Source organism: Triturus cristatus, chromosome 8 (genome assembly GCF_964204655.1).
Source record: "Triturus cristatus chromosome 8, aTriCri1.1, whole genome shotgun sequence".
NCBI lineage: Eukaryota > Metazoa > Chordata > Amphibia > Caudata > Salamandridae > Triturus > Triturus cristatus.
Genome location: NC_140591.1, coordinates 1,533,648,483 through 1,533,675,005, shown reverse-complemented (window position 1 = coordinate 1,533,675,005; position 26,523 = coordinate 1,533,648,483). Strand labels below are relative to the sequence as shown.

General features: G+C 42.6%; 1 protein-coding gene across 3 annotated transcripts in view; it reads left to right on the top strand.

The window, feature by feature from the left end:
• The window catches only part of PDE2A (phosphodiesterase 2A), a 1,179,840-nt gene that overhangs the window by 1,100,220 nt on the left and 53,097 nt on the right, over positions 1 to 26,523 (top strand). For all 3 annotated transcript variants that reach the window (XM_085623379.1, XM_085623380.1, XM_085623381.1), the window contains 8 exons: positions 9,711 to 9,774; positions 10,239 to 10,317; positions 12,548 to 12,725; positions 13,919 to 14,031; positions 18,244 to 18,321; positions 21,298 to 21,420; positions 24,883 to 24,953; positions 26,071 to 26,193. In XM_085623379.1, coding sequence (XP_085479505.1) covers positions 9,711 to 9,774; positions 10,239 to 10,317; positions 12,548 to 12,725; positions 13,919 to 14,031; positions 18,244 to 18,321; positions 21,298 to 21,420; positions 24,883 to 24,953; positions 26,071 to 26,193 — 829 coding nt within the window. The remainder of the gene's footprint in view (positions 1 to 9,710; positions 9,775 to 10,238; positions 10,318 to 12,547; positions 12,726 to 13,918; positions 14,032 to 18,243; positions 18,322 to 21,297; positions 21,421 to 24,882; positions 24,954 to 26,070; positions 26,194 to 26,523) is intronic.

The following is a 26,523-nucleotide window of genomic DNA, read 5'->3' as shown; positions in this document are numbered from 1 at the left end:
GACACATGTGTACATGCGTGTGCACACGTGTATGGTCTGCGCAGGGGAGATTCCTTGCATGCGCAGTCCAGGAGCAGCTACAAATTGAATGGTGTGGCAGGACTTATGCCGAATTGGGTGGTGACATGGAATAGGCTTTATACACTGGAAAGAAACAGGCCAGGGAAAGTAACTGTGTTTTACTGTGTTTTCACTTCATTATTCCCCTATGGGGATGTGGGGCCCATGGCTAGAGTGACTTCCACAAGACCTACAGATGCCAGACACGCACTAAAGTCCATTGTAGCGGATGTGAAAAGAAGTATTCTGCAGAGTCCAAAGTCATATTTGTACTGCTTTTTGGTCATCCAGAAATGTCATATTTCTCTGAGTCACTGGCTGGGGTCTGGCCCTGGCAGGGTAGATTAATGACCTTTCTTCCCAGAGCAAAGATCTTCCCTCCGAGGAAGAGAAAGATAGGTGGAGCTACAGGCTAATCCATCAGGAGCTGTCGCTGGGTGCCAGGCACCAAGCTGAACCAAGGTGAAGGCAGCACTGGGGGAAGGGGACCATGTGGCCAGAGACACTGGACGACGCCATTTTGAACAAACCCAGAGGCTGGACAAGAAGGAGGGAACAGGGGCAGGGAAGTGATGTGTCACTGTTTGATAGGACCAACAGAGACTTCCTGTCAGCCCCCTACTCAACTTTTAAAAAGTGCTTGCACAGGAAGAGAAGCTCTCTCTGGGGTGTGGTCTGCTGAGGCTGAAGGTGCTAGAGCCTGGCACAATGGGCAGTTGGAAGGAGAGACCCCCTGACTGCCCCAGGACACAATCAGCACCAGAAGAAGAGCCCAGGACCGGTGCGCAGAAGCAGTGGCCTCTGCACAGGGAGAAAAGAGGCCCAGAAGGATAGCCAGGCGAAAGGCTGGCGCAGGGAGCCAGTGAAGACCGCTCCCTGCAAAGGCACCCTCTTTGAGATCCGGAGGGCGATGGAGAGTGCTCCCAGTGGCTGGGGGGCGCCACCAGGAGCACGAGGATGCAAAAATGGGACAGATCGGACCCCCAGGGGCTGAGATATGGCCCCCGGAAGGTAGGCGACCTTTGACCCCTAAGAAGACCGACGACAAAGCGTGTGGGGTTCCGCCGCCGGTCTCAGCGATGCCCCCGGGGTGTGTCAGGTCGCGGGGGCTGCCCCCAATAAGAAGAGGAAGCCGGGGAGCGCCATCGCGCTCCCCACAGACTGTAGCTGGAGGGGAGCACCATCGTGCCCCCCCTCGAAGAGATTCGGGGGCCCGGGATCCCAACTCCGGGCCCCATATGCTGCGATGGAGGCAGGGAGCGCCATCGCACCCCCCACAAAGACGAAAGTCGGGGGGGTGCCGTCGCACCCCTCCCCCCGTGAAAATGGGCCCAGGGGTCCGGAACCCCATCCTCGGGCCCCGAAAAAGAAGCGTCGGTGTGCCCCCCCCCGTAAAGATGAGGAAGGGCCCGGGATCCCATCCCCGGGCCCCACAGTGAAGGCGGGCGTGGGGGGAGTGCCGTCGCTCTCCCCCGAAGAACGGACCATCCCGCGGGAAGCTACGTGTCTGCCCGGCAGACCAGAACTGCTGTGCCAGCTCCCGTGGCAGCACACAAGGGTGCTGGCTGCACGGGGAGCCGGTGGGGGCAGCTGGGGGTGGGCTCCCTCAGCTGCCCTCCACCGCAGATGGCAAGCAGGGGTCCCGGGTGGGACCGGGACCCCAGAAGCAGTGTTGGGGCATCGCAGGGCCCGGGTGGGACCGGGCCCCAGAGAATCTGCCGATCGGCCGGGGGTGGGCTCCCCGAGCCGTTACTCTTACCTGGGGGTCCGGGTGGGACCGGGCCCCCCAACGAGGCCTGAAGCCGCTCATCAAATATTCACAGAAATCAGACAAAGCACCCCACAACGTTTTTGGTGCCTGGTGGCCCCAGAGGAGGGGGGTCACCCTCAATGGTGAAAAGGTGCTGGGAGGCGCTGCTGGAGAAGCGCAGTCTCCCCCCCAGCATGAAGAGACAAGTCACCCTAGGTGTCCTGGGGATTCGAAAGGAATAACCCCCTCCAGGGCTCAGCCAGCATTTAATACCTTCTGGGCTGGGACTACTTGTTCTTCAGCTGAGGGTGTTTTGATAATTGTATCAAGGAGTGAAGGGCTGAGGTGCGGATGTCTGGAGAAGGGCATCTCCTGGAGGTGAAGAGGTGTAATTGCGCTGAAATGCTTTTACTAATGAATATTTCTTTTAGAGGGACTGAAGTTCACCTGTTCAATGTGAAGTACTGGTGTAAGGTGATGTCATAAGCAAAGTGGGGTTATGTGGCCAGACTTTCCTGCTAGGGTGTCTGGCTGTACATGTAATCCTGTGATTTCATCTGTGATGCCTTTAGGGCTGTAATTGCAATACATTCTAATGATCCACAAATGTGCTGAGTACTGACATTCTAAAGTGTGCTTAAACATGTATTCTTGCTGCTGCACTTAGGTGAAGACCCCAGACTGCTAGCCCTTAAGATATAGAGGTGCATACTTTATGGTCAGTAGGAGATGCTCAGTCAGGGGCCTGTGTCACCAAGGCAGGTGTACCCATTTTTAATACTGGTTGAGGTAATGGGGTGGGTCGCCACTGGGATGGTGCCAGTGTGCAGGGCCCACGCCCCAGGTTATGTTCAACTAATGGCATTGGGGGCAAGATGATGTGCATACATGGGAGTGGTGGTATTAGACCCCACCCCCCACGGGAGGGTTGGAGATGTTATGCAATGTCACAAAGTAATTCCAACAGCTTCTGCATATTTGTAAATTGGTGCATAGTATTGAGTAGTGTGTGTGTTTAATAAATATACTCTTACTTTTATAAAGCAAAGTACAGACTGGACAATCAATTATTGAGTGTTATTTTTGCGCACCTGCAAATGGCGATTACTAGCCCACACCACCTCCCTTGATTAAGCCTCAGACTGCTCTGCAACGCTACCCTCTGAGAGTCAGGCGCTACAATTGGGTGTTTGGTTCCCAGTGAAGGACAAATGTAGTCATGTTATTTGTGCAGGCCTCACAGATGCTGCCTTGTTTTCCAACACCTAGTGACAGAATTGAGGGGGTAAGGGGTATTTCATCCTTATCAGCCTAGGTAGACAGTTGGGATTGACCCATGAAACTTGGTAACTTGAAAAAGACGGAGGTGAGGCTTGCCGATTCATAGTGCAGTCTAAGGAAAGACCTGAATAAGGGGGAGTCTTGTTCTCAAGGCACATTCGCTTGGCAAGCTACAAACCTTGTGGGAGGGAAGCACCCCCAAGAACTGGTTTAAAGTGGACACAGGGAAGGGAACTTTGTATTTCCCAGGCCACACCACAAGGTGGACACCAGAGCTCTGCACAAGGGAGGGGTTCTCCTATCTTGGATTATAGTAGTGAGGTACAGTGTGGGATTGTTTGCAGTAACACACATAGAAACTACTGAAAAAGTGGACAGGGCGGCCCCTGGGATGTTTCCATTGGTTAGAGCGAGTAAGGAGTCAACCCCCCCCCCCCCCCCACTAGCTTCTGCCAGTCAGAAATATAATTGTGGCTCCGCAAGGAACCATCCTCAGAACACTTTCTGGACATGCAGAAGATCAGAAGAGGACTGGACCTTCTGTATGTTACCCAAGAGGATCCCAGAAGGACTGGACCTGCTCCATATTGTATATAGGACAAATAATTAGACAACAAGGTTCAGTTGGCTGACCTGTGTGGCTACAGAAACACAACAAGCTGCAAGAGGCCTTTTTCCTGAAGTGACCAGTTGACCTGTACCAACTGTACCTGGACTGGACTGGACCTTGCATGTGGCATCTGCTGGAGTAAGTCATGGCCTCTGAGTGCTATCCCTAGAGTACTGGGAGATATAGATGTGACCCAGAGATACTTCTCCAGAATCCAGAGAGTGGGGGCTTAAAAAATGTTTGGACTTCCAAGACCTCTTGAAGCATTTTGGCAACCTTGTGATGTGACAAAGGTGGCCAAGTTCAAAACAACTTCTTTGGATAGAGCTTCAGGCTTGCCCCGCTGGAGGGATTTGAGCTCCATAAAGAAGGTCAAGTTGGAAGGTAAAATCTTTGACCCGGACAAACCTGCTTTGTGTATCAGACCAGCGCTTCATAACAGTGGGCCTGACATTGTGAATTGGCCCCACTCTACCTCTTTCATAAAGTACCATTGACGTTTAGTGCTTTGTGGCAAACCTTTACTTAAAACATTAAAAATTCATATCTCTGATTCCCTCTACTGGATTTTTTGTTGTTTTGGTGTCATTTTATTAATTAAACTTTACTCTTTTATTCTAATTTGGTTTGGGGTTTTTATTATTTCATGGTTTGACTTTATTATGTGTTGTAAAGATTCATATTTTACACAATGCCCTAAGTTAATTCTGTCTGCTCCGTGCCATAGCTAAAGGGGGTTCAGTGCAGGTTAATCACAGGCTAAGTTTGTGACTTTAGATTCACTCTGACAAGTTAGGTTATTATTCCTGGAGGAGATTAACATCCCATTGCGAATAATAATCCACTTTCTTACAAACAAGCATAGGCCTACTGTACACAAAAGGGCCTAGAAAAATACTGTCAGATAACAACCTTAAAGAGAATACTCCCAAGTCAAATGTGTTAGTGTTTGGAAGAAAAATATATAAGAAGGGAAAATGGTTTAAGAAGGGGGAAGATATTGGATAATTATCGGATACATTAAATAACTCAACCTTCATTAAATTCCGGAAAGTCAAACCTGCTGAAATTTAACGCGGGAAAAGTATAAGGTATTTACGCTGTCATGAGGATTTCGGTGCGTTAAGCTCCAAAATCCGCATGTTATTCCCCACAAACTCGTAATAGGTGTTATTAATTGCATCAGATACATAACGTACCCATTGTTATCGTTATTTATCAGGTGCGTTAAATAACACACAAACTCGTCTTCAGGCCCGTAGCTTCACTCAAACCTAAGGCAAACTCCTTGGTAGTTGCTTTGACACATGTTGTATGGAAGTTACCCGCCCCATCTATAAAACCACTTTTGGATGTTATCAAAGCGAAAAGTATGCATTTATTACTGTAATGGTGCGAGACCATCCCTGTTAATGTAATGAAATGATTGGACCTAGCCCAATGCAATCTGTTCAGGCAGCTGTTGAATCTTCCTCTTCATCACAGGCCCAGATGTGCCTGGAATGTTGTCTAATTAAGAAGATAGAAGTGCAGGCATCGTGTAAACTAGTTTCTGGGATTATTGAAAAAAGCTAAACTGAACACTCTAAAACCTATACTTTGGGCACAGATAGAGAAGGTGAGCAGTACTACCATGAATAGTCATCTTAATGCCGCGCCAGGATTTACTACCAAAGAAGGAAGTCTGGGAGAACTCATAGTCACCAATATAGAACCATCTCAGAAAAGCAATTATCTGAAAAATCTGTCAGATTTTAAAGTTTGTTCATTATTAAAACCTATGGGTCTATTTATTCCAGGCATTTCCAAACATATCTGATAGAAGTAATGCCATTAAAACCTCAAATAGAATATACCAGGTTATGATTTGGGTGGTTTGATACAGGTGAAATAGAACAAGAGTAGGATAACACGCGGTTAAATACTGACTGCGGATTCTGTGGATACACATTTGAAAACCTTAACACACATACTACGTTGGTGCCCAAGATTCGTGGATGAACGGAATGTTATAGTAAAACCATAACTTCTCCACCCTAGTGTCAGAAAAGGAGTTGAAGTCAATAGTTTAAGTTTTAATAGCACAGACATGCAACTAGCTAGTTGCCTAGTCCAATTTTTAAGTATGATGTATTTTATTGCATGATCTTTAGCATGTTTTGCGATATATTTACTTTATGCATTTTGTTAGTAATAATTTCTATATTATTTGTCTAGGATTTGCATTGGGTTTTTTTATCATTAAGCAATAAAGTTATTCTTTCCTCCATGCAATCAAAAAAAAAACATGGAAATAAAATAACCTACTTTTGGCAAGAACTAAACAGAAAGCCAGCAGACGTGATAACTAATTGTGAAAACAAACGCCTACAGTGGACAGAGCTACTTGCATTTTAAAAGATAGCATCAGGCGCCGTTATTCAAGCCAGATGTAGGCACTAGACCCCCCTCTTTCAGCGCCTTGAAACCCTCACGGGTGAGTAGTGCGCTCTACAAAACCCTGATTGATTGATTGATTGATTGGTTGATTGACTAGACCAACACGATTGGTACAGCGCACTGAAAACTGCTCAAGGGATGGCAAACTTTTAAACTTGGTCCTCACAGTTTTGTGAATGTACTTTTTTGTGTAAACATTTTTGAGAGAATTCTCAGACTAAAAGTGTTTTTCCATTTTATTTCTCTGCAGTATCTGCTTTTAGTGGAAGTGTTCTCCCACAATTTGATTTTTGGAAACTTTTCAAACTTTTTGAAGTTTACAAAGTTTTTAGAAAAAAAATACATATTTGTAGAGGAAAGATCTTCGCGGCTTCACATCCCTGTGGCCCTCCTTTTGCAACAGAGAGACCCTGCAATTTTAATACATCTCCTTTGAAGGACTCTGTCAATGCAGCTGCGCCAGAGAAATGACATCCCATCCCGCTGTACCCGCCAATGCTTGTTATATTCAGCGCTTGTTTTGGGCATCAGAGAGTAATTGCTTATGGAGCGCTTTGATATGAGGAATATTTTTGAAGTAGGGACCTCAATAATTGTGCTCGGGGAGCTCAGGATGAAATATCTGCATCTTTGAAAGAGATGAAAGCCCCCTCACTTATCTCACCTAGTATAATGTGGTATGTTTGGTCAGGAGTACAAAGGGCCTGTCATTACTTTGGGTTCTGCTGTGAAGTTTGCAAGGGCAGAAAGGATTCAAGCTGCAGCTTTTTTTAGCAATAATGTCAGCTCTTTGCAGACTCTTCAAGGTCGGCTCAGCCTTCTGGACCTCGGTAGCAGCTGAATAAGAGCCAATTATCTGCTGTAATAAAGCAAAGTTGCTGGACTGCAAAGCAGGTAATGCCTGGTAATGATTCTTTATTAAGCAATATACAGGATCAGATAGGAGACTGAGCAAGCTGCCAAAAATACATAGAGTGAGACTGTAAAAAACCTCCAACTGGAAAGAATAGCAAAAAGCAGCAGCTGTTCCGCTAGTCACGTAATTCGCGGACAACCAATTTTTCGCTTGAATGATGACTTGCTTTATGCTTCGTCAATTTTCTTTGCCTTGGGGATCCCAGGTGGTTCCATGGTGTGTTCAATAGCGCAGTGTATAATGTCTCATTTCCCTGCTCAGTTATAGTGAAAGTTGTGTCATCCATAAGTGTCTATTTGGAGCCACTTTGCTTGTCCCATGATGCCTTATAGTGATGCACCCAGGAAGCAAATGTACAATGTTTTAATTACAACTGATGGATCAACCCCACTTCTACTGCTTTCTCTGGGATGTTGGGAGAAGAGGGTGGAGGACAGCCGTTGCTTCTTTCAGACCGCTTAAGTGAAGCAATATTAACACGTTCACCACAGAGATCTGTGAAGTGCGCCAGCCTTACAATAAATGAATTTAGTATGATAACTATTCACCTCGATCTTTAGGAGGATGCCACCCTCATTATAATTATGAGCGAATGTCCTTGATACTATACTGAATCGAGAAACCGAGCTACAATTACTCATCGCTGTTATGCCTCCGGGTCGCCATGCGCTCTATAAGTGATAAGTGATAAGTGATAAGAGTGTTTCACTGTAGAGGAAGCGAGAGGAAGATAAGTATCAGGGTGCAGAGTTGGGGGGAGGAGTAAAGGGGTGAGGATCTGCATTGGGTCAGGGAGTGTACTGGGATGTTGGTCCAGATTCCCTCGTCACAGTGGGAGAAGACTTGTTGTCTGGGTTCTCCATGTTCTTGCACCATTGACAGTAAACGTATTCCAAAATTACACCTCTTTCATCTGGTTCACCTTTGAACTCCAGCTCCATGAAAACTGTTACACTGGTTCCCAAAATGATTGCTCCTTTTGCTGTAGACATGTAATTTTGTTTGTCTACTGCCGCTGAACCTCCTTCTTGTATACGGGCAATTGTAATGCTTCTTCTGGAAAAACCTAGTACGGACCCATCTTTTTTTACTCCAATTACCACTATAAATTTATTTTCATTAATGTCCAAAACTACAGAATACAACCTTTACTCACAGTTTTCTGTCTACCTGGGGCAAGGCTCTCCCCTCCTCACCTTGAAACCGATTCTGTCGTAATCCTCACTTTGAAAAATGTTTGTTTCATCCTTGATTTTGAAGTATCCAGAACTCCTCAGTCTTTCTGTGTTGCTCAACATGGTTTCCCACCCTCGTATGATATGGCTTCCCATCCTATAATCCTAGGATGTCCATCAGCAGCTAGGGTGGATTCCCTTCCAAGAATAGCCTCATTTCTTACTAACAGACATTGGTCAATCTCTCCATAGAAATACTCCTCCTCACTTTGGGAAGTTTGTTGCTGATGTCTGCAGGGATCTTCCATGTACTCAATTATTTTTACTATGTATTTGAATTCCCTAGCACACCTCGCGTAGACCACGTATTGTTTAAAGTTTTTATTGTATGTGGAAAACACAATGCTCATTCAGCATCTCAGCCATCACTTGGGTACTATTTGACTTTCATAACTGTGTAGTTCATATAGTTACTTGCATGTCTGCCACTAATTATTCCTCAATACACATAATACTGAGATCCTTTTTTTGGATGGTCTACTGCGCTTTGGTACCCTCCAATGGATGTCCGCCAGCACCATTATCATTGGTCAAAATCTTGGGAAAATTTGTGGCATCAACTTTCATTCAAGCCACAGTTGGCCAAACCATCCTCCTCCTATGATTTGTCCCTAAGGACTCTCCGAGAAATCCTCCCTTAGTTTCATCAGGCTTTTGAATAATCACAGAGGCGCTCGCTTTCTTCTGTCTGTGTTTCGCCAGTGCTACACATCCCGTTCTCCCAAAGATCCACCAAGTACACATCATTCATGTCTGTGCACCTGGTTCTTTGTCTTTCACTCAACAGACACATCTCTGTACACCTGTATAACCTTCCCTGGTTTGGTACCAAAAACACCTAGAAATAATGATAAGTACCTATACATATGCCATAAGGACCTCCATAGGTGTGGAACCATATTTCTCTGCCCCATTTTCATTTATATTCTATTTGACACTTTCATGTAAGCCTCAGTTAAGCTATCGACTGTCCCTTTGTATGCCATGTTAGGATGGGAGATACAGCTTTTTCCCATCAAGAACATAACATTTGGAGAAGCACATTGCCTTCCCAGCTTCAGTATATTCCAACTCAGCTTTTATTCCATAAGGCTCTGAAGACTTGCCGCATCCCAGTCTGATCTCTGTTTTGCTGCCGACTCCTCCTTTTCAGTCTAGGGCACTATCTAGCACTTTATACATTTAATTAAACTTGTTAATTTGCTCTAAGGACACAAATGCCTCTCTTTCAAAATGCAGAAGCAAAACTATGAATAATAAAAATCTAATTTATCAGATTTTTTTAGCACTTGATGAATGAATTAGCTTTATTTAACTCTATCGATTTTAATAGAGTGATTTTTTAAAAACATTTTATTGAAGAAAGATGCTCCAGGAACCAGTGACAAAATGTAACCCTTTGTGTTTTCCGATCCACAGATGACGTGTCGGTGCTCCTGCAAGAGATCATAACTGAGGCGCGGAATCTCAGCAATGCAGAAATGTAAGTTCATGGTCATAAGGCATTGTAATCCTAATGTGTATAAAGACCCATCACTTGGGGTATTCAGTGAGTACACACTGGCACTCCCCCACTCTTCTTGGGAGTATGAACTCCACCTTCTCAATGAACAGTGTTGTTTGTGGATAATTTGTCAAATATCCAAGCAGACATGGGTGTGAACTACTTTTTACCACTCCTTCCAGAAATCAAAATCTAAACTTTCCTTTTTATGTGGATATCACTTTTTTGGGAGTGACGCCTGCAGTCGAACATGAGGAGAATTTGGTATTTGGCAGAAAAAAAGCTTGTATGAAGCTGGAAGTTGCAAACCACCTAAACTTAGATTAGTGGTGTGTGTAGCTATTCGAGGTTGCAGTACGTGTAGTAGAGAGTACATGCAATATGAATATGTAATATGAAATCCAACCGCTCAACTGATTATACCTCTGTTTCCCTTACGGCAGATGTTCTGTGTTCCTGCTGGAGAAATACAGTCATGAGTTGGTGGCTAAAGTCTTTGATGGTGGAGTGGTGGACGATGATGTAAGTCTGGGACACAGGATTCAATGATTGGTGCATACCACAAGCATCGTAGAGATGGCCTACTTTAATTCAAGTAGTTTTCCTGTCAAATAATTTACTGTTGATGAGACTCTTTCTATGTGTAGGTCTACAATAATGAGTATTCTATGATATATCCGTTTTAATTCCTCATTCTCTCCATGTTACATTTCTTTGACATGTAATTGCACATCTGTAATATTTAACTACTGTTCCCACCCCTACTAAAGACAATATTTATATTTTTACTTTTTGTTGTACTTTGTCATGTGATTCGATTTTTTCTCATTGGCTTTTCAATTGCATGATTTATAAATCAGTCCACCGAAAGCAAGGTTTTGTCTCCTGTATTCAAATAAATTCACTGTTATGCACAAGGACATTTCTTCCTGCATGTAGGGGTCATTGATCCTTTCCCTGCTTGGGTCCATTGTGCCTTGCATTGCAATCCAGCAAAAATGTGCATCAAAAGACTCGCCCTAGATGGGGTGTAAGACAAGCAAAAAAAAGCTTTCCTGATTCACAAAACATTTTCTCTCTCAGAAGGTATTTCTTACTCTTAATTGGAAGACACATTTGAGTCTGGAGTAAGACACAACTATTTATTGAGAGAACTCTGTGAATTACCTTCATAATTTCTATAAAGCAGAGAGTGTAGTTCTGGTGTAAGTTTCAATTGATACACTTAGAAGATTCATTAAGACCATAAAACTGGAAGAAGCCTTGACATACATTGGGACTTTGGTCACCTCGCCTAGGGCCATCGGGGGCTATTCACAAAGGTAAACTTATTTGTGAGTACATCAACATGTGTAAATTTACTCTTAACACTTTACAGTAACTTTACTACTTTTTGCCGTTCACCATTTACAAGTTTAAAGTTACCAAAAGTGTAGACTTACAGGTCCCACCCAAAACAAGATGTAGAGTCAGTAAAAGCATCATATGCGACTGTAAAGTTAGTACTAGTAGTGACTTTACAAGCATATTTGACGTTCCACAGAGGCCGAGACATTCACTATCAGGGCGATGATCTCCCTATGGTAATTACAGGGAGATTTATAAAAGCTTACTAAAGTTAAAAATAAATAGTATAAACTTTTTATGTTAAACACTAATGTAAATTATTTATATATATTTCTTTTAAAAATATGACAAATTAAAAAAATCTTACACCACTATTAACTTAATTTTGAATTAAATATGTAATTAATGTAAGTATATTTTATTAAATTTAAATGATTTTTCAGATATTCATTTAAAAAATCCACCCAAAAAAATGGTTTATATTAATTTATTATCTATAACTAGTTATGAATTGAAATAATTGTAATTAATTTAGTACGTTTAAAAAAATTTACTTTTATTTTTAATTATAAAAGGTAATCAAAATTTATTTTAAAAAATACACTAATATCTATGTACAAAGTATATTTACATTTAACGGTAAACTAAATTCATAGATCTGTTTTACAAAGATAAAATAAATAAATATATTTTACCAATATTTCCTACGGGGTTCTATTTTAAATTCCTACCTCCATTATTTTCTATGGGAGGGTATTGCAGTACCAGTGGTTGACCGTCTGTGGTGTTGGATGTACTCCAGGTCTAAGCTGGAGTACATTTACATTACTGTTTAGGGTCTTTTTTGGCTGTAGTAACTACAGAAGTGCCATCTGTACATAGTAACGGGTTTACTCTTTTCGTGGGTAGGTGCACATTCCTCCCTAAAGCCCTCCCTAGCCCTTCCTAAACCCTTCCTTACTCCTTCCTAAATCTCTCTCATTTATTCATAAAAATTCCCCATTTTTCAGCCCCCCCTGTCCTCCCTGCACTTACTACTAAAATGTGTACCTACATGTGTGGAGCTTTCCGCAGTCAGGGCGGAGATCTCTGCACGTAAAAGACAGGAGAGGAAGAATCATGGACCTCCGCACGTAGGTTGGGAAATAGCACTTTGTAGTACGTTAGTAGTAGTATTGTAGTACGACTAAGTATATCCCGAAATACAGTTTGTGAATAGACCCCGTGATGTTAACTTACTGTACCCACAGAATATACACGCAACATGACAATCTTGCCCTTCATGTTACTAAACTGAACATGTCTGTGTACTGTGATGCCAGGTGGCAGTTTTTAATCTGATGAAAAGCCTAGCAAGTGCTGAGTTTTGACTGAAGTGTTTATATACTCTCTGTGTTTGCCTCAGAGCTATGAAATCCGGATTCCAGCCGACCAGGGCATTGCTGGCCATGTTGCAACAACAGGGCAGATCCTTAACATCAAGGACGCGTATTCTCACCCACTCTTTTATCGGGGAGTTGACGACAGCACTGGCTTCAAGACGAGAAATATCCTCTGTTTTCCCATAAAAAATGAGAGTAATGGTGAGTGGCAGAACACCGACTATTTTTACCTCAGTCAGTGACTACTGGAAGGAGGGATTGATGTTTTCAATGGTCATGACGGATGGGGTGGGTATACAGGTGCATGAATGAGAGCATCTACTGGAGAGTTGTATTGGTGGGAACGAAGATGGATGTATGGGCGTACAGACTTTTAGATGGACATACAGATGAATGGATGCATAGTACGACTGTTGGTGAATACATTGGTGGGTGGGTGGATGGTTGCTTGACAAGATGGATGGATGGATGGATGAATAGAAGGATGGATGGATGGATGGATGGATGGATAGGCAGGTGGATGGAAGCTGGTTCGATGTATCAATGGATTGATGGATGGACAAATGGATGGGTGGATAGCTGGGCAGATGGCTAGCCAGAAGAAGGATGGATGGATGGATTAATGGACAGGCGGACGGTAACACTGTTAGATGGATGGATAGATGAATCAATACATGAGTAGAACATATAGGTGGAGGATTGGGATGGATTGGAATGTATAGGCAAATGGTTGAATGCTCACAGTATGGGTGACAGGATGAAGGAATACCAACATTTGTGTTTGTATTTTGTATATTTTTGGAATTAGTACAAGACAGCATTCGCCATATGGCTTCTTGGTGCTACAGCAATGATTCACAGGATTAATGGCTAATGGGAATAGTGTCAGGTCTTTAAAGCCTATTTAAATTTTTATTCTGATTCAGGTTGTACAAAGTAGAGTGGAACTACAGGTAAAAGGTCAAAGTCTTACTTATACTCCAGAGAAAGTGAAATAATGAATTAACACTGAGTGCCTCCACACTTGTGGCAGAGGACCCGCAGTCATGGAGGAGTTTCCAATCTCTGGGCAGAATCTCCGCATTGAGAATTCTCAGTGTGGAGACTTGCCGCGAGTGACAAATGTTGGTTTCAAGACACCAAGATTGCTGGCCACATAATCAAAAACACTCGGAGGTTGAAAACAACGACTCTTCAAGAAAATTCTCTATTTCTTGAGTATATTCATAGAGGGAAATAAATGCAAAGGTTTGATGAACACCCACAAACTGGGAAGATTTAGTTGATGAAGCTTGCTACTGGAGGCACACCAATATCCTTGTGCCCTTGTCGTTGAGTAGCTGCTCCTTCACATGTTGCCCTAGTTGCCGACACAAGTTTCTTCTGTGTTTCAGAGGTGATTGGAGTGGCAGAGCTGGTCAACAAAATCAATGGACCCGGATTCACCAAGTTCGATGAAGACCTGGCAACGGCGTTCTCCATCTATTGTGGAATCAGCATTGCGCACGTATGTCCACGAGCTTCATTGGCATAGCCGCCTCATTCATTAATTCACTTATTTTATTTCCTACCTGTGACTTTTTGGAGTGCTGATCGCGCGAGTTCCACTGCATTTCCCTGTTGTACAGTACGATTCCTTAACACAATAGTTGGTAAAGGTTAGCCATATTAATTCTTTAAAGTTATTAGTAAACCTTACACAGGCAAACAAAGATCAGATCAGAATACGTAAGGCAGATATCATGTATAATTTAAAAGAGCAAGAACAGGTGTTGTCTTTTCTAATAATTCGGATCAATTTACCTCTGCCCTATATGGCATGTCTGAGATGCAATTACAAATCTAACCTTGAATTCATTATTCTCCTAACCCTCACCATGCCACGCGTGTAGCAGTTAGTTGTTCAGACTTTTGGATATTTGATGTATCTCATCCTTAAGATGACATCAATCCATCCCCAATCTATTTACATAACTGAGCTCCAAAGAATGAGTCTCAGTTACTGAGAAGATATTTGGTGCTCATTTCAATTCTCTCAAAATAGAACGTTGAGAGTCATTGAAATTCCCAAGATTCAAGCAACAAATGTCACTTTGAAAACAGCATGAGAAATGTTCTCAGCCATACACCGACTGGAGGTCGTTGTGATACACAACCATAACCTTGTTTCGATGCAGCAGCCTAGCAGTCCTGACTTCAAGAATGCACTTGGCCATTGAAAATATTCATCTCTTCCTTCATTTTAGAAATCTTTTTGAGCTTCTGGCATTTCTTGAACTATTGTCCTTTGCTTAAATATTACTGTAAGGACTAAAAGTGAACTTCTGTACTCAATAATTCAACAGGGCAAGATTGGTCCACACCAATGCAGCATGGGCTGAAGCTGACACGTGACTGTCACCACACGTCAGAATTGGCACCTCTCAGCAAAATCAGAACTGGTGTGAACATAGGGCCTTATATGGAGTTTGGTGGACAGTTGTGTGACATTACAACGCATTCCGTTGAAACACATGCCTTTACCACGCATGCATTACAACGCAAATGCTATTACGTGAAACCTTTACCACAAATATGTCTTTACCACGCATACCTTTACAATGAATTTCATTGTAAAACCATGCATGCTATGGGCATATTCATGGTAAAGGTTATCTCAGACTCCTGCCCCAAGTCCCATTACTGCTCCCTTGTGCCCACCCCCCTTCAAGCCCCCAGATCTTTTTTATTAAAAAATACCCCTCCCCTGTATGCCTGCGCGACCCCCATCCCCCAATCCTTCTAACAAATACCCCTCCCCTGTCCTGAACCTTAAAAATGGACACCTGTGTAATTCCCCCACCCTCAAACCCTTCTAACAAATACCCCTCCACTGAACTCTAAAAATGGACCCTTGCACGATTCCTTCACCCCAAACCCTTCTAACAAATACCCCTCGCCTGCCCTGAACCGTAAAAATTGACCCCTGTGTGATTCCCCCACCCCTAAACCCTTCTAACAAATACCCCTCCCCTGAATCCTAGAAACAGCCCCCTGTGCGTCCCAACCCCCCAAGCCCTTAAATTAATTGTATTTAAAAACTAAAATCCCCCTTACCTCTCCACAACGTCTCCTCTCCAAGCTTTTTTGAGGCGCGTGCACGTCCTAAAGAGGAAGCAGAAGGGTCTTTCCGTTTCCTCTAATGACACCGATAGCCTCCACCACTACGTATCTCGTTGTACAAGCATGTGTGATAAAGGCTATGCGTGGTAATGGTGTTTACCAGGCACACACATACATTTACCACACATACCTTGACAACTTAATTTGTTGTAAAGGTATGCGCAGTAAAGTCTATGCGTGGTAACCACGCATGCATTGTAATGCATGCGTGGTTCAGGGTATGCGTGGAAACCGCCGCGTTATAGTGGCTGTTTCCCTTGGTGGACACCCAACTGTGCCACAAACTTGATAGAGTACACTGTCCTAGAGTTCACCATTTCTATTAAGTGTCAAGAGGACCACCATGATTCCACAGACTGGGATTCCCCTGGTGGAAACGTTTGACTGATGGCATGACCCGACATTGGGCAGTCAGTCATAGTATCTCAGACTGTCCCTCAGTTTAGGGCAGACACTCGACGTGTTTTTCCTGTTTGGAGCTACCAGGGAAATCCTGGCAGTCTAAACCAGGAAAACAAACAAATTATCCCGGGCCAGGACACCCCTTGACAATCGCACACTTTAGAAATAGATAGATAGAGAGATAGAGAGATAGAGAGATAGAGAGAGAGAGAGAGAGAGAGAGAGAGAGAGAGAGAGAGAGAGAGAGAGAGAGATAGATAGATAGCCCCTACATGCTTTGAAAAAAAACTCCTAGGGCCTCATGTAGGAAGCCTAATACCGGTCGGTAACGGCCGATTTTCGGTAAATATACCGTTACCGACTGGTATTTAGGCTTTTGAGATGTAGGGGGATCATTTCATGATTCGGTATTTACCGAATCGATAAAATTACCGAATCGGTAATTTTACTGATTCGGTAAATACCGAATCATGAAATGAGATGTAGGGGGAGTGTGTGGTGGGTGTGGGGATTCGTTATTTACCACCAACTAAAGGTTGGTGGTAAATGACGAATAGGTGTAAAAAAGCATTTTTGTGCACGTTTAAGTGTGCAATGTGGCAGACATACATGCCCTTAGGGCATGTATGTGCGCCACATGTGCACACATGGCCGAATCAGGGGTGCAACAGGGTGTCAATGTGACACCCTGCCACCCTTGCATGTGCTCCCCCCATTACCGAATCGGTATTTACCGAATCGGTAATGAGGCATACCTTCCCATCAATGGGAAGGTATGCCTCATTACCGAATCGGTAAATACCGATTCGGTAATTACCGAATTTCTACGAATCGGTAATTTTTACCGCATAAATACCTACATAGCATTTACCACTTCATAAATACCGAATCGGTATGATTCGGTATTTATGAAGTGGTAAATGCCAGGCCACCTACATAAGGCCCCTAGTGTGTTATTTTTTGTTTTTCAAAAACAGCTTTTTGGAGTTTGTTTCTGAAAAACAAACAAATTGAACATGGCACCTGTACAACAAAGATTCGGTGCCTTCCACTGTTGCGGCACTTCTTTCAAGGCACAGAGTTCTCCGCCTTCCTGGCAAGGGCTCTAACTATGGAGGGCTGCAGTTCACCAAGGCACTGGAGTACCTCCACCTACTACATGAACAAACTGGAATATAGACTACTAACGTTTAAGGAGCAGATTTACAAGCCCCTTGCGCCACCAGTGCATCACTTTTGTGTCGTACGGTGGTTCATTTTACTGCTCCATATTTACAAGGACAGGAAAAGCCACCCTTCGTGACTTTTCCTGTCCTTGTAAATATGGCCCCTTTGAACGCAGCACTTTGCTTGAAAGGGACGTTCCATGGGTGTTGCTGTGGGTGTTCCCACGCAACACCCATGGAACCAGACACATTTCCAGATTTACGAGGAACCGTAAATCTGGAAATGCGTCTGAATGCTGCGCCTCCCCAGGGTAGGCGTAGGGAGGCACAACAAGGAGACATGTATTAATTTATCTTTGTTTTTTTTCCCTCTTTCTGTGAATGCTGCATTCTGCAGCACACATAGAAAGAGGAAACCACCTCTAATGATTGTTTATTTACAGGAAGGTGTTCCTTCCTGCACATAAATAATCCTTAAATTAATGTCTTTTTACAAGTTCTATGTGTGCTGATGCTGCACACATAGAAATTGAAAAACGGCATTTCATATTGTTTTTGTGCAGGAAGGGAACCCTTCCTGTACAAAAACAATCTCACCACGACGCAGGCATCCTTGCACCATGGTGCAAGGGTGCCTGCGCCGGCGCATGGCAGCAGTTTGTGCGACAGCGCAGGGGAAAGCGACATATTCCTGTAAATATGTCACATCCCTGTGCTTTGAAAGTGACTGTGTCACTTTCTTGTAAATCTGCCCCTAAATGAGGACGCAGTTATCTGAAGTGTTCAATAATCATCTCTCAAAGTTCCTTTCCTCATTTGTGAACGCATGTTCACTCCAATGTTCATTGTAGCATAAAACCTGCTGATCATATAACACCCTTAGCCTGACAGAGGAGCAGATGTTGGCTTCCCATGGTAATTGTTGTGTGCCCCGTGCATGAAGATGTCTTGCCTCCAGTCTCATCTGCTTTGTTTTTTTCCTCCTGTAGTCTCTACTTTACAAGAAAGTCCACGAGGCTCAGTTTAGGAGCCACCTGGCCAATGAGATGATGATGTATCACATGAAGGTAAGTTCTTTAAATGTCAGCTCTGTAATCCAGTATTTAATCAATATTCAGAAATGCAGGTTTAAGGTGCAGTGTAGTGTGCCAGTGTATTACTTCAACACAGGTGTGTGTGCTTGGGAGACAATGATGCTTCTGTGAAAAATATGATGAGAAACACTAGGAGGGCAGAGAAGGGCATCTAAAAAGCCCTAGCCTCCATGACTTTACTATGACTATACTATGGGAGTGAGGAATACTACTGGTTACAGAGAGGAAGTGTAATGTAATGTAAATTGGCATTTATAAAGTGCGCACGGCTACTCAGAAGAGTGTCTCGGTGCTGCACGACCTCATGACACAGTGCTGAATTATACTAGTAATGAGAAGGCTATCGGCTACTGTTGAAATAACCAGGTTTTTTGCCTCTTCCGAAACATGAGTAGCTCATTCTCCACTTTAAGTGACAATGGCAGGCAATTCCACTGATGGGATGCCTGAACTTGAAAGGAACGGCCATCCTTGCGGGCCAGGGAAAATTTGGGAATAATCGCCTGCAGCTGCGAAGACGATCTCAGAGTTCTGCTCGGGATGTAATGCTTGACTCTCTTTTTAATGGAGGAGGGGCCGGTGTCATGTAAGGCCTTAAATGCCAATACCAATGCTTTAAACCGGATTCTCTTTCGAATCGGCAACCAGTGTAAGGCTTTCATGTGGGTGGCAATCCGTGCTCTAGGGCCTAGCAAAAGAATCGCCCTGGCTGCCGCATTCTGAGCCACTTGCAGCCGGTTCAATAGATATTCTGGGAGGCCCAGATATAGAACGTTAACGTAGTCCAGTCTTGAGACAATAAGAGCCTGGGCTACAGTTTTTCTGTGAGTGACTGGTAGTAAGGGAAGAACGTTTTTAAGCATTTTTAATAGGCCAAAACATGTCCCCACTACTGTTTGAATCTGGGCTTTAATGGATAAGCTGTCGTCTAACTTGATCCCCAAGTTCTTAACTGTACTAACTGAGGTAGCAGGGGGAGACATGTCTGAAGGCCACCATTGACGCCAGACGTCACTGGCGGAGGACCCGAAGAAGATGATCTCCGATTTCTCCAGATTGCACTTTAGTTGGCTCCTTCTTAGCCAGGCAAACACTTCTATCAGACAGTGTTGGGATTGTGTAGACTCAAGTGGTTCGAAGAGTAACTGATGGACCAGGGATTTGTTGCTTAATGAAGAAATGGAGATCACCAAGAAGAAGAGATAACAGAGGGGAGGACAGGGGTGTAAGAGCAGCAGCCAGCATATGATACCAGAGGAGAGGCTGGGTTTACGTTAGTAACTGAGTATGGATGGAGAAGTGCTCTGGAGAAGGTACTGACTCATCTTGCGACAAGAAGGTAGACTTTGGAAAATCAGAGCAGAATATAAAACACCTCCTTTGTTCTGAAAACGATTCTAAGAGACTATCCTAAGGTCTGATATTTTGGATTGAAAGAATCAAATATAAGACTCATAGGTGATGGAACTACACAATGTTTGGAATATTTAAGACAGTTTCAAGACCTGTATATCTTGGGGCAGATTCACAGAACCATTTACCAGTATAAGAAGTAGTACTACAAGAGTACTCTTTTACATACTCTTAAACACTTTTGTGAATTGGCCAGAAGTATCCAACTTCCTATTAGTAAAACTGCAAAGAGTGAACAGTCATTTATATTTACACAAATTATATATGAATATTCCTTGAATATTCCCATTCGATTCCAATTTTAGATGTTTTAGGGTCAATTCACAAAAGTACATAAAAGAGTACTACATGAAAACTATTTTACATACTCTGAAAGGCTTTGTGCACATAATACTTAATTCCTGTTGAAGGGTTTTTGCTGCAGTGTTAATGATTACATATTTGTGTTTATAAGGCCAGAATAAACTGTAGTGGTTATATTTCCATATCATTATGTTTAACTTTTATCATGCCTCCTCAAAGTACAACACAAAGGAGCTGATTGGTATGGTTTCATGGCATGATTGCAGTTCACAAAATGTATTTGCCGCAGAGAAAATACCAGAGAAAGTGACTTGACCGGCGAAACAATAGCACGAGATGGGGCAAATAGACTCATCAGATGAAACATAGTGAGAAGTAAGACCATGGGTAGAATATAAGACAACCTAGCAAAATCATAGATGAAGGAAAAAAGTGAGCTATTGAAGATCAAGCAACGAAGAGAAATATGAACCATAGGAAGTAGAATGCATAGCCGGCTGATCCCTGAATGCTAAAATGAACGAAAGAGAGAACAGATTATAGATTTGAAATCGATGGACAAATGAAGAACAGTGTTCAAGAAGGAATTTACTAATCGATGAATTAGAGATTTCAGTTTGCAGAGTGATTAGAGATCTGATTTTCTGGATGTAGGAGGTCTTGAATCATCCTGTGCTAGCACCTATGGGACTCAGAATTTAAACAAACAGTCATAGATTGCTCCCCATTTGTCCACTGAATGCTTTCTCAGAATATATCAAAAGATAATTAAAATTCAATTCTTAGATAACCGTCTTTGCAGCAGAATCAACCAAGATATTATCTAGTTCCCTTAATAAGGCACATTAGAGAACATAAAGCAGCTTTCTGTAATGACATAAAATGTTGGTGCAAAAACTGAGGATGAAAGTTAGATAAAGGCAACTGGAAGGTACATAAAGAGGGAGACATCAACAGATTAGATGACACATCCAGCTCTTATCTGTGGTCATATTCAATTTCTGTGAGACATTTCACTCTCCTAGAAATGTCACTGGTGATGTCACATGGGTATAAATAATATGTAATTGCAGTGATGACAACAAATGCACTCTCCTAATTCTTTACTAATTTGGCCTTTTGATTTTAAGGGTGACCAGTAAAAACTTCCAAGAGCTTGATGAGGATTTAAAGGCCACACCACTTTTGTGATTTTTGAACAATTAAATTTTAATATTTAATATCAATTTTCAGGTCTCAGAAGATGAATCCAAGAGGCTTCTAAGATATGGCATCCAGCCGGTGTCTGAAATTGATCCAGAGTTTGATAAATTTGCATACATGCCACGATCCCTTCCAGAGGACGATACTTCCATGGTGAGTATGTTAGGTGGATATTCAAACACGCAGAATGTCTGTGTTGGGTGATGTTTCTTCTAGTGGCTAATCTTGAAATACTTCCAGTCAGCACTCACCGATGAATGCAGAATATTATAATTTCAAAACACATAAGTGAATATGAATATGCACTTCCCCTCCACACGGTTAGCTTCTGTTGGCAGAATCATGTTGAACCGCACTCAAGCATCAATTCATCCTCTAGAAATTCTGAATATAAAATGTCTAATGATTATCTGAAATCAAGAGCCACTGCCAACTTGCCAATGTTCTACTACAGTCAAGCAAATGTTACATTAAAGTTTGGAAGACCAGAAAGGCCCTGAAGTCTAAAGTATCTTTATTAACAAGTGTCAGGGGCAGGAACTACTCTGTACTAATATAGCCTTATAGCCCGCTGTAGCTGGCTATACCGGCCATCAAAGGATTGCTCTATTTGGCTTGGGCATTGAACAAGGGAGCAGGCCTTTAATGGCCGGTAGAGCCTGCTACGAAGGGCTCTAAGGCTATTAGAACATTCCGCCCCAAGTGGGAAGAATATTCTAATTTGTAAAACAAAGGTCTCATGGAGATCGAGGGGGTTGAAACCCCCTTGGACTCCGTGAGGCCTTTGTTCGCAGCAAGGGCTGTGAAAAAACATTGGAATATTGATTTTCCAGGCTTCTACCGGCCATGAAAAGCCCCGAGCACTCCATTGCCTTCAATGAGGCACCCAACTTTCAAATGTTCTAATACGTCATAAATGTTAACCATCTCCTTCACAACTACCAGTCTGGATTTATATCACGCAGCAGCACGGAGATCACAACCTTACCCATAATAGGCAACGCTCTCTTAACCATAGATGAAGATGGCCCCTGCCTTCTGATATTGTTGGACCTTTCTTCTGCTTTTGACATAGTCGACCATCCCACCCTCATATGCACCCAGAGCTTAAAATGGGATTCATCAGCAATAACCTTCACTAGTTCTTCTCCCGCCTTTACAGTCAACACCATTTTGTTCACATAGGCACCTGCAGGTTACAAAAGAGCCCTGTCACCTGTGGAGTCCTCCAGGGCTCCATACTGTCTCCTGCCGTCTTCAACCTTTACATGGAGTCACTTGGTGCTCCACTCAAACATAAAAGCATCAGGATTCACCAATATGCTGACACAACTCTACCTGCACGCCTCCTCTGCTTTAGACATTCACATGCCTCAAAAACTGCTTGCATCCATTAAGACCTGGATGTCCTGCACCTACCTGACGCCTAACTAAACAGGATTCATGTAATTTGCCAAGAACCATAAATGAGATAAAGTACAAACCTGGCACAATAATATGAATCTTATCAGATTCTAACCCCAACTTTCACTGAATGCCAAGATACTTGGGTTTGCCCTGGACACCAACCTCAACCGCAAGGAACGCATTGGCAAAAAAACAAAGACAACCAGGCACCAGCTCCCCATTTTAAAGAAAGTCAAAGCATTTCCTCCAGAAAGTGACTTCAGAACTGCTGTTCAAGCCCTCATCTTTCCTCTATGGATGGCGGTAATGTCCTGCTCCATGGCCTCCCAGACCCCACAGTGGCACTGCTTAGGGGCATTCTGCATGCCACGGCACGTGTTATCCAGAGTGTGCAGAAATGTAACCACATCACCCACATCCTGATGGAACTCCATTGGCTCCCCATTCCAACCTGCGCCATCTTTAAAACCCGCTGCATCATTTACAAAGCTATCACGACCAGCATTTCTGCTTACCTTGCAGACTTGCTCACTATCTTTGGTGGATCTTGGCACAGCTAAGACACCATCAGACTGCAGGCCAAGAAGTGTAAAAAAGAAAAAACAAGACAGCAGGCCTTTTCTATGTATGTATCCATGATCTGGAACAACACCCCCATATCAATCAGGAGTGCTGCAACGCTGTTCCAGTTTAGGATACAGTTAAAGGCTTGCCTTTTTAAAGAACACAATGCTTGTCTTTGACAAAGTACAGCCCTCCACTGCCTTTTAGTGCACTTTAGAAATTCTATATACATGGATACACAAATAAAGACCTCTTCCAATCCACAAACGTTTAACAAAGAGCAGCTAAGGGTTAAGGACAAGACTGGTACTGCCTCTCTGATTTTCAGTCTCCGGATCCCTGGAATGGGAGCACGTGCTTATATTCCAGCAGGGATCAACTTAACAACAAGTCCTTGAGTCACTTTGGTATCTTGAGTGATGCTGGTGCTATGATTTTTGCTACCCTTATAAAGAGACATGCATCTCTAGTAAAGGGAATACCATTGCTGCTTGCATGGCCCACTAGGCATTTCCCTGCTGGTGGCCCTCTGAAAGGACACCTATTGTACCCTGCCTAGAACACATACATACACCAACACAGATCTACCTCTCTCTTCGTCTCATAGACTGATTATGAAATGATTGCTGGCAGTCAGTTTGCCACGAGCATGGCAACATCTACAATGCTCAAAGTGGCGGTGCACTGACAGTGCACTCAACTGCTGTGGAAGATATTCACACAATGAGGCCACAATACTGAACGTGGCTTATACTTCTATGAGGAGGGGAGGGACACACCATAGTGCTGAGTCTGCACCACTGGAATTTTGAAACAGAACAATAAGGTTGTTGTTCCTGGCCCTGCAGTGCAGCAAAGGTTTATTTGGGTAATGGATTCAGGCCAAATCCCACGTATTTCCATCGTAAACCCACCTCCCGCAGTACAAACAGGACACGTGCAGTTGTGGCAGGAGATTCCTTAAAGTAGTGCTGTGTGCATTAAAAATGACTTATTAAATTAAGGAGCCATAATTGTAAAATTAAAATCAATTTTTAAAAGTTGCAGTGCATAAAGTTAATTTACGTGTAATTACAGAACCTGTGAATGCCCTGCACTTGCAAGCGAGTCTTTTGCTGTCTTTCGTGCCTCAGTCAGGCACACTCAATAGTTAATGTTGTCAAAGTGGATGAATGGGGCATTTTGCTCATTCAGAGAACAATGCAGACAGAGCAGGGATATGTTGCTCAGACTGACTACAATTAATTCCAAATGCTTTGCTGCTCTTCGCATGCAGCACACAACCTAAAATTGGGGCCAGTTTGTGTAAGGCAAAACATGCAGATGTCAAATGTGTATAGGGGAAACAGTTGCAAGACGTACTGCATCAACAGTACTTACCATTATTTATTTTTTACAGGTAAGAGTAGGCATTAGTTTGTTATCAATTTAGTGTTGCATCAGAACATACCTGTATCAATGAAATTAGCCTAGAAGTCTAAAGTTCTTTATAGTTCAAAAGGTGTAATAGCATATGAGGCACAATGATGCATTTTGTCCCCAATTAGTTTACAATCTGTTGGGCCAGCTGTCATTACTGTGCATTAAAACATAATATAAGTAGTCAGAAAGTCCCAGTTACTAAGTCTTTTGTTGTTGTTACAGGCTATTCTAAGTATGTTTGAAGACATGGGATTTGTCAACAACTACAAACTTGATCGCCAAACATTAGGCAGGTGGGTTGCCAGGTCTCCTATTTATTAACTTTTGTATGTTAGGGTTGCTATTGTTTCTCAATTTCAATGTCATATATTTTGTATGAGTGTTAGTATTTCATTTGAATAGAGAAAATTGGCAATATCATCAGAAACATACATCTAATCAAGTGACATGCAAGGATGAAGTATATTTACTGTTAGTTTCCTTTAAACTAATATATCCTTGTGAAATACCCTCAACATATTTGCTGTGATTTAGGATCACCATGAAAGTGTCACCCTACCTACACCACTCATCTACGCAACCTTCTCTCTTCAGCTGCTCTATACTTAGATTTGCACTTTATAAATCCCTTGCATACATACATAAAGATATCTGTTGGAAGAAGACTTTAAGCTGCTAATAACAACCTGATGACCAAGTAGTCAGTATTGTTGTAATCAACCATTAGCAAAAGATGAAGATTTTTTTGTCCTTCCATAAGGACCTTTCTTCTTCGATTAATACTCTGAGTCCAATAACTAAATATACAGACACATCAAATTTAACATTGTTCTCCCAAATCTACGTATTATACCATCTTCTCAAATTCTTGAGCAATTACTTGTATGTTCATTAGTACCATTTTGAGTTAAATGGACTAAGGAATTCTGATCAGGAGCCACCAATATATTATCAGTGTACATTCTCTGGCAAATCATCTTTTGTACGATACAAACTCTTCTGATCTCAGGATTGTATATTTTTCAGACCATTAAGGAGAACACACTTGTGGCATGAGTATCCCGGGTCTAGTATATTGCCTTCCATATAGCTTAAATGCAGGACAATCTTTTGAAAAATATACCAAATGTGTTTGTGAACAGATACAAAATCAGAATACGAATGTGTCCTGTATAATAAATAGTACACTGTATGTTGGTTGTGTGCATTACTATATTGAAATGTGCAACATCAAATTTAAAGAATATTTGGAAATTTCATGAAATGCACAATAAACTGTTGTATGTTTATCTTACAAGCAGGGTAAAGTTGTTTTGTAATTTAAATCCAATGTATATGCTAAGATATAGAATGTAAATTTGCTGTCACACAAATGACGTAAGTGCAAAAACTCTTGTTCTACTCATCCAGGTTCTGCCTGATGGTGAAAAAGGGGTACCGGGACCCCCCATATCACAACTGGATGCACGCCTTCTCAGTTTCTCACTTCTGTTACCTCCTCTACAAAAACCTGGAACTCAGCAAGTACTTAGAGTAAGTGATTTGAGTGGAATTTAAGGTCCTAATGTCCTGGCATTTCCTGACTACAGCTCTTGAAATCAGTGTGAATTCACCTGCAAAAATAAGCAAAACTTGCATCTGGCTTTTGTTTGAACGAGCCCAGCAGTCTTCAAGCAGAAATTGCAAATATTTAAAAAAGCGCTAGAAGACAATGGGTTTAATACAGTGAAATCAACTACAGTTGGTCGTTTGTTACATTACTGTCTGCCTTTCTTTATAAGTTGTCTGTCACTGTTGTACTATTAGTCCTTTCATCCTAAACATTGAGGACAAATGCTTCCAAAGAAAGACAGTGCTGCAAAC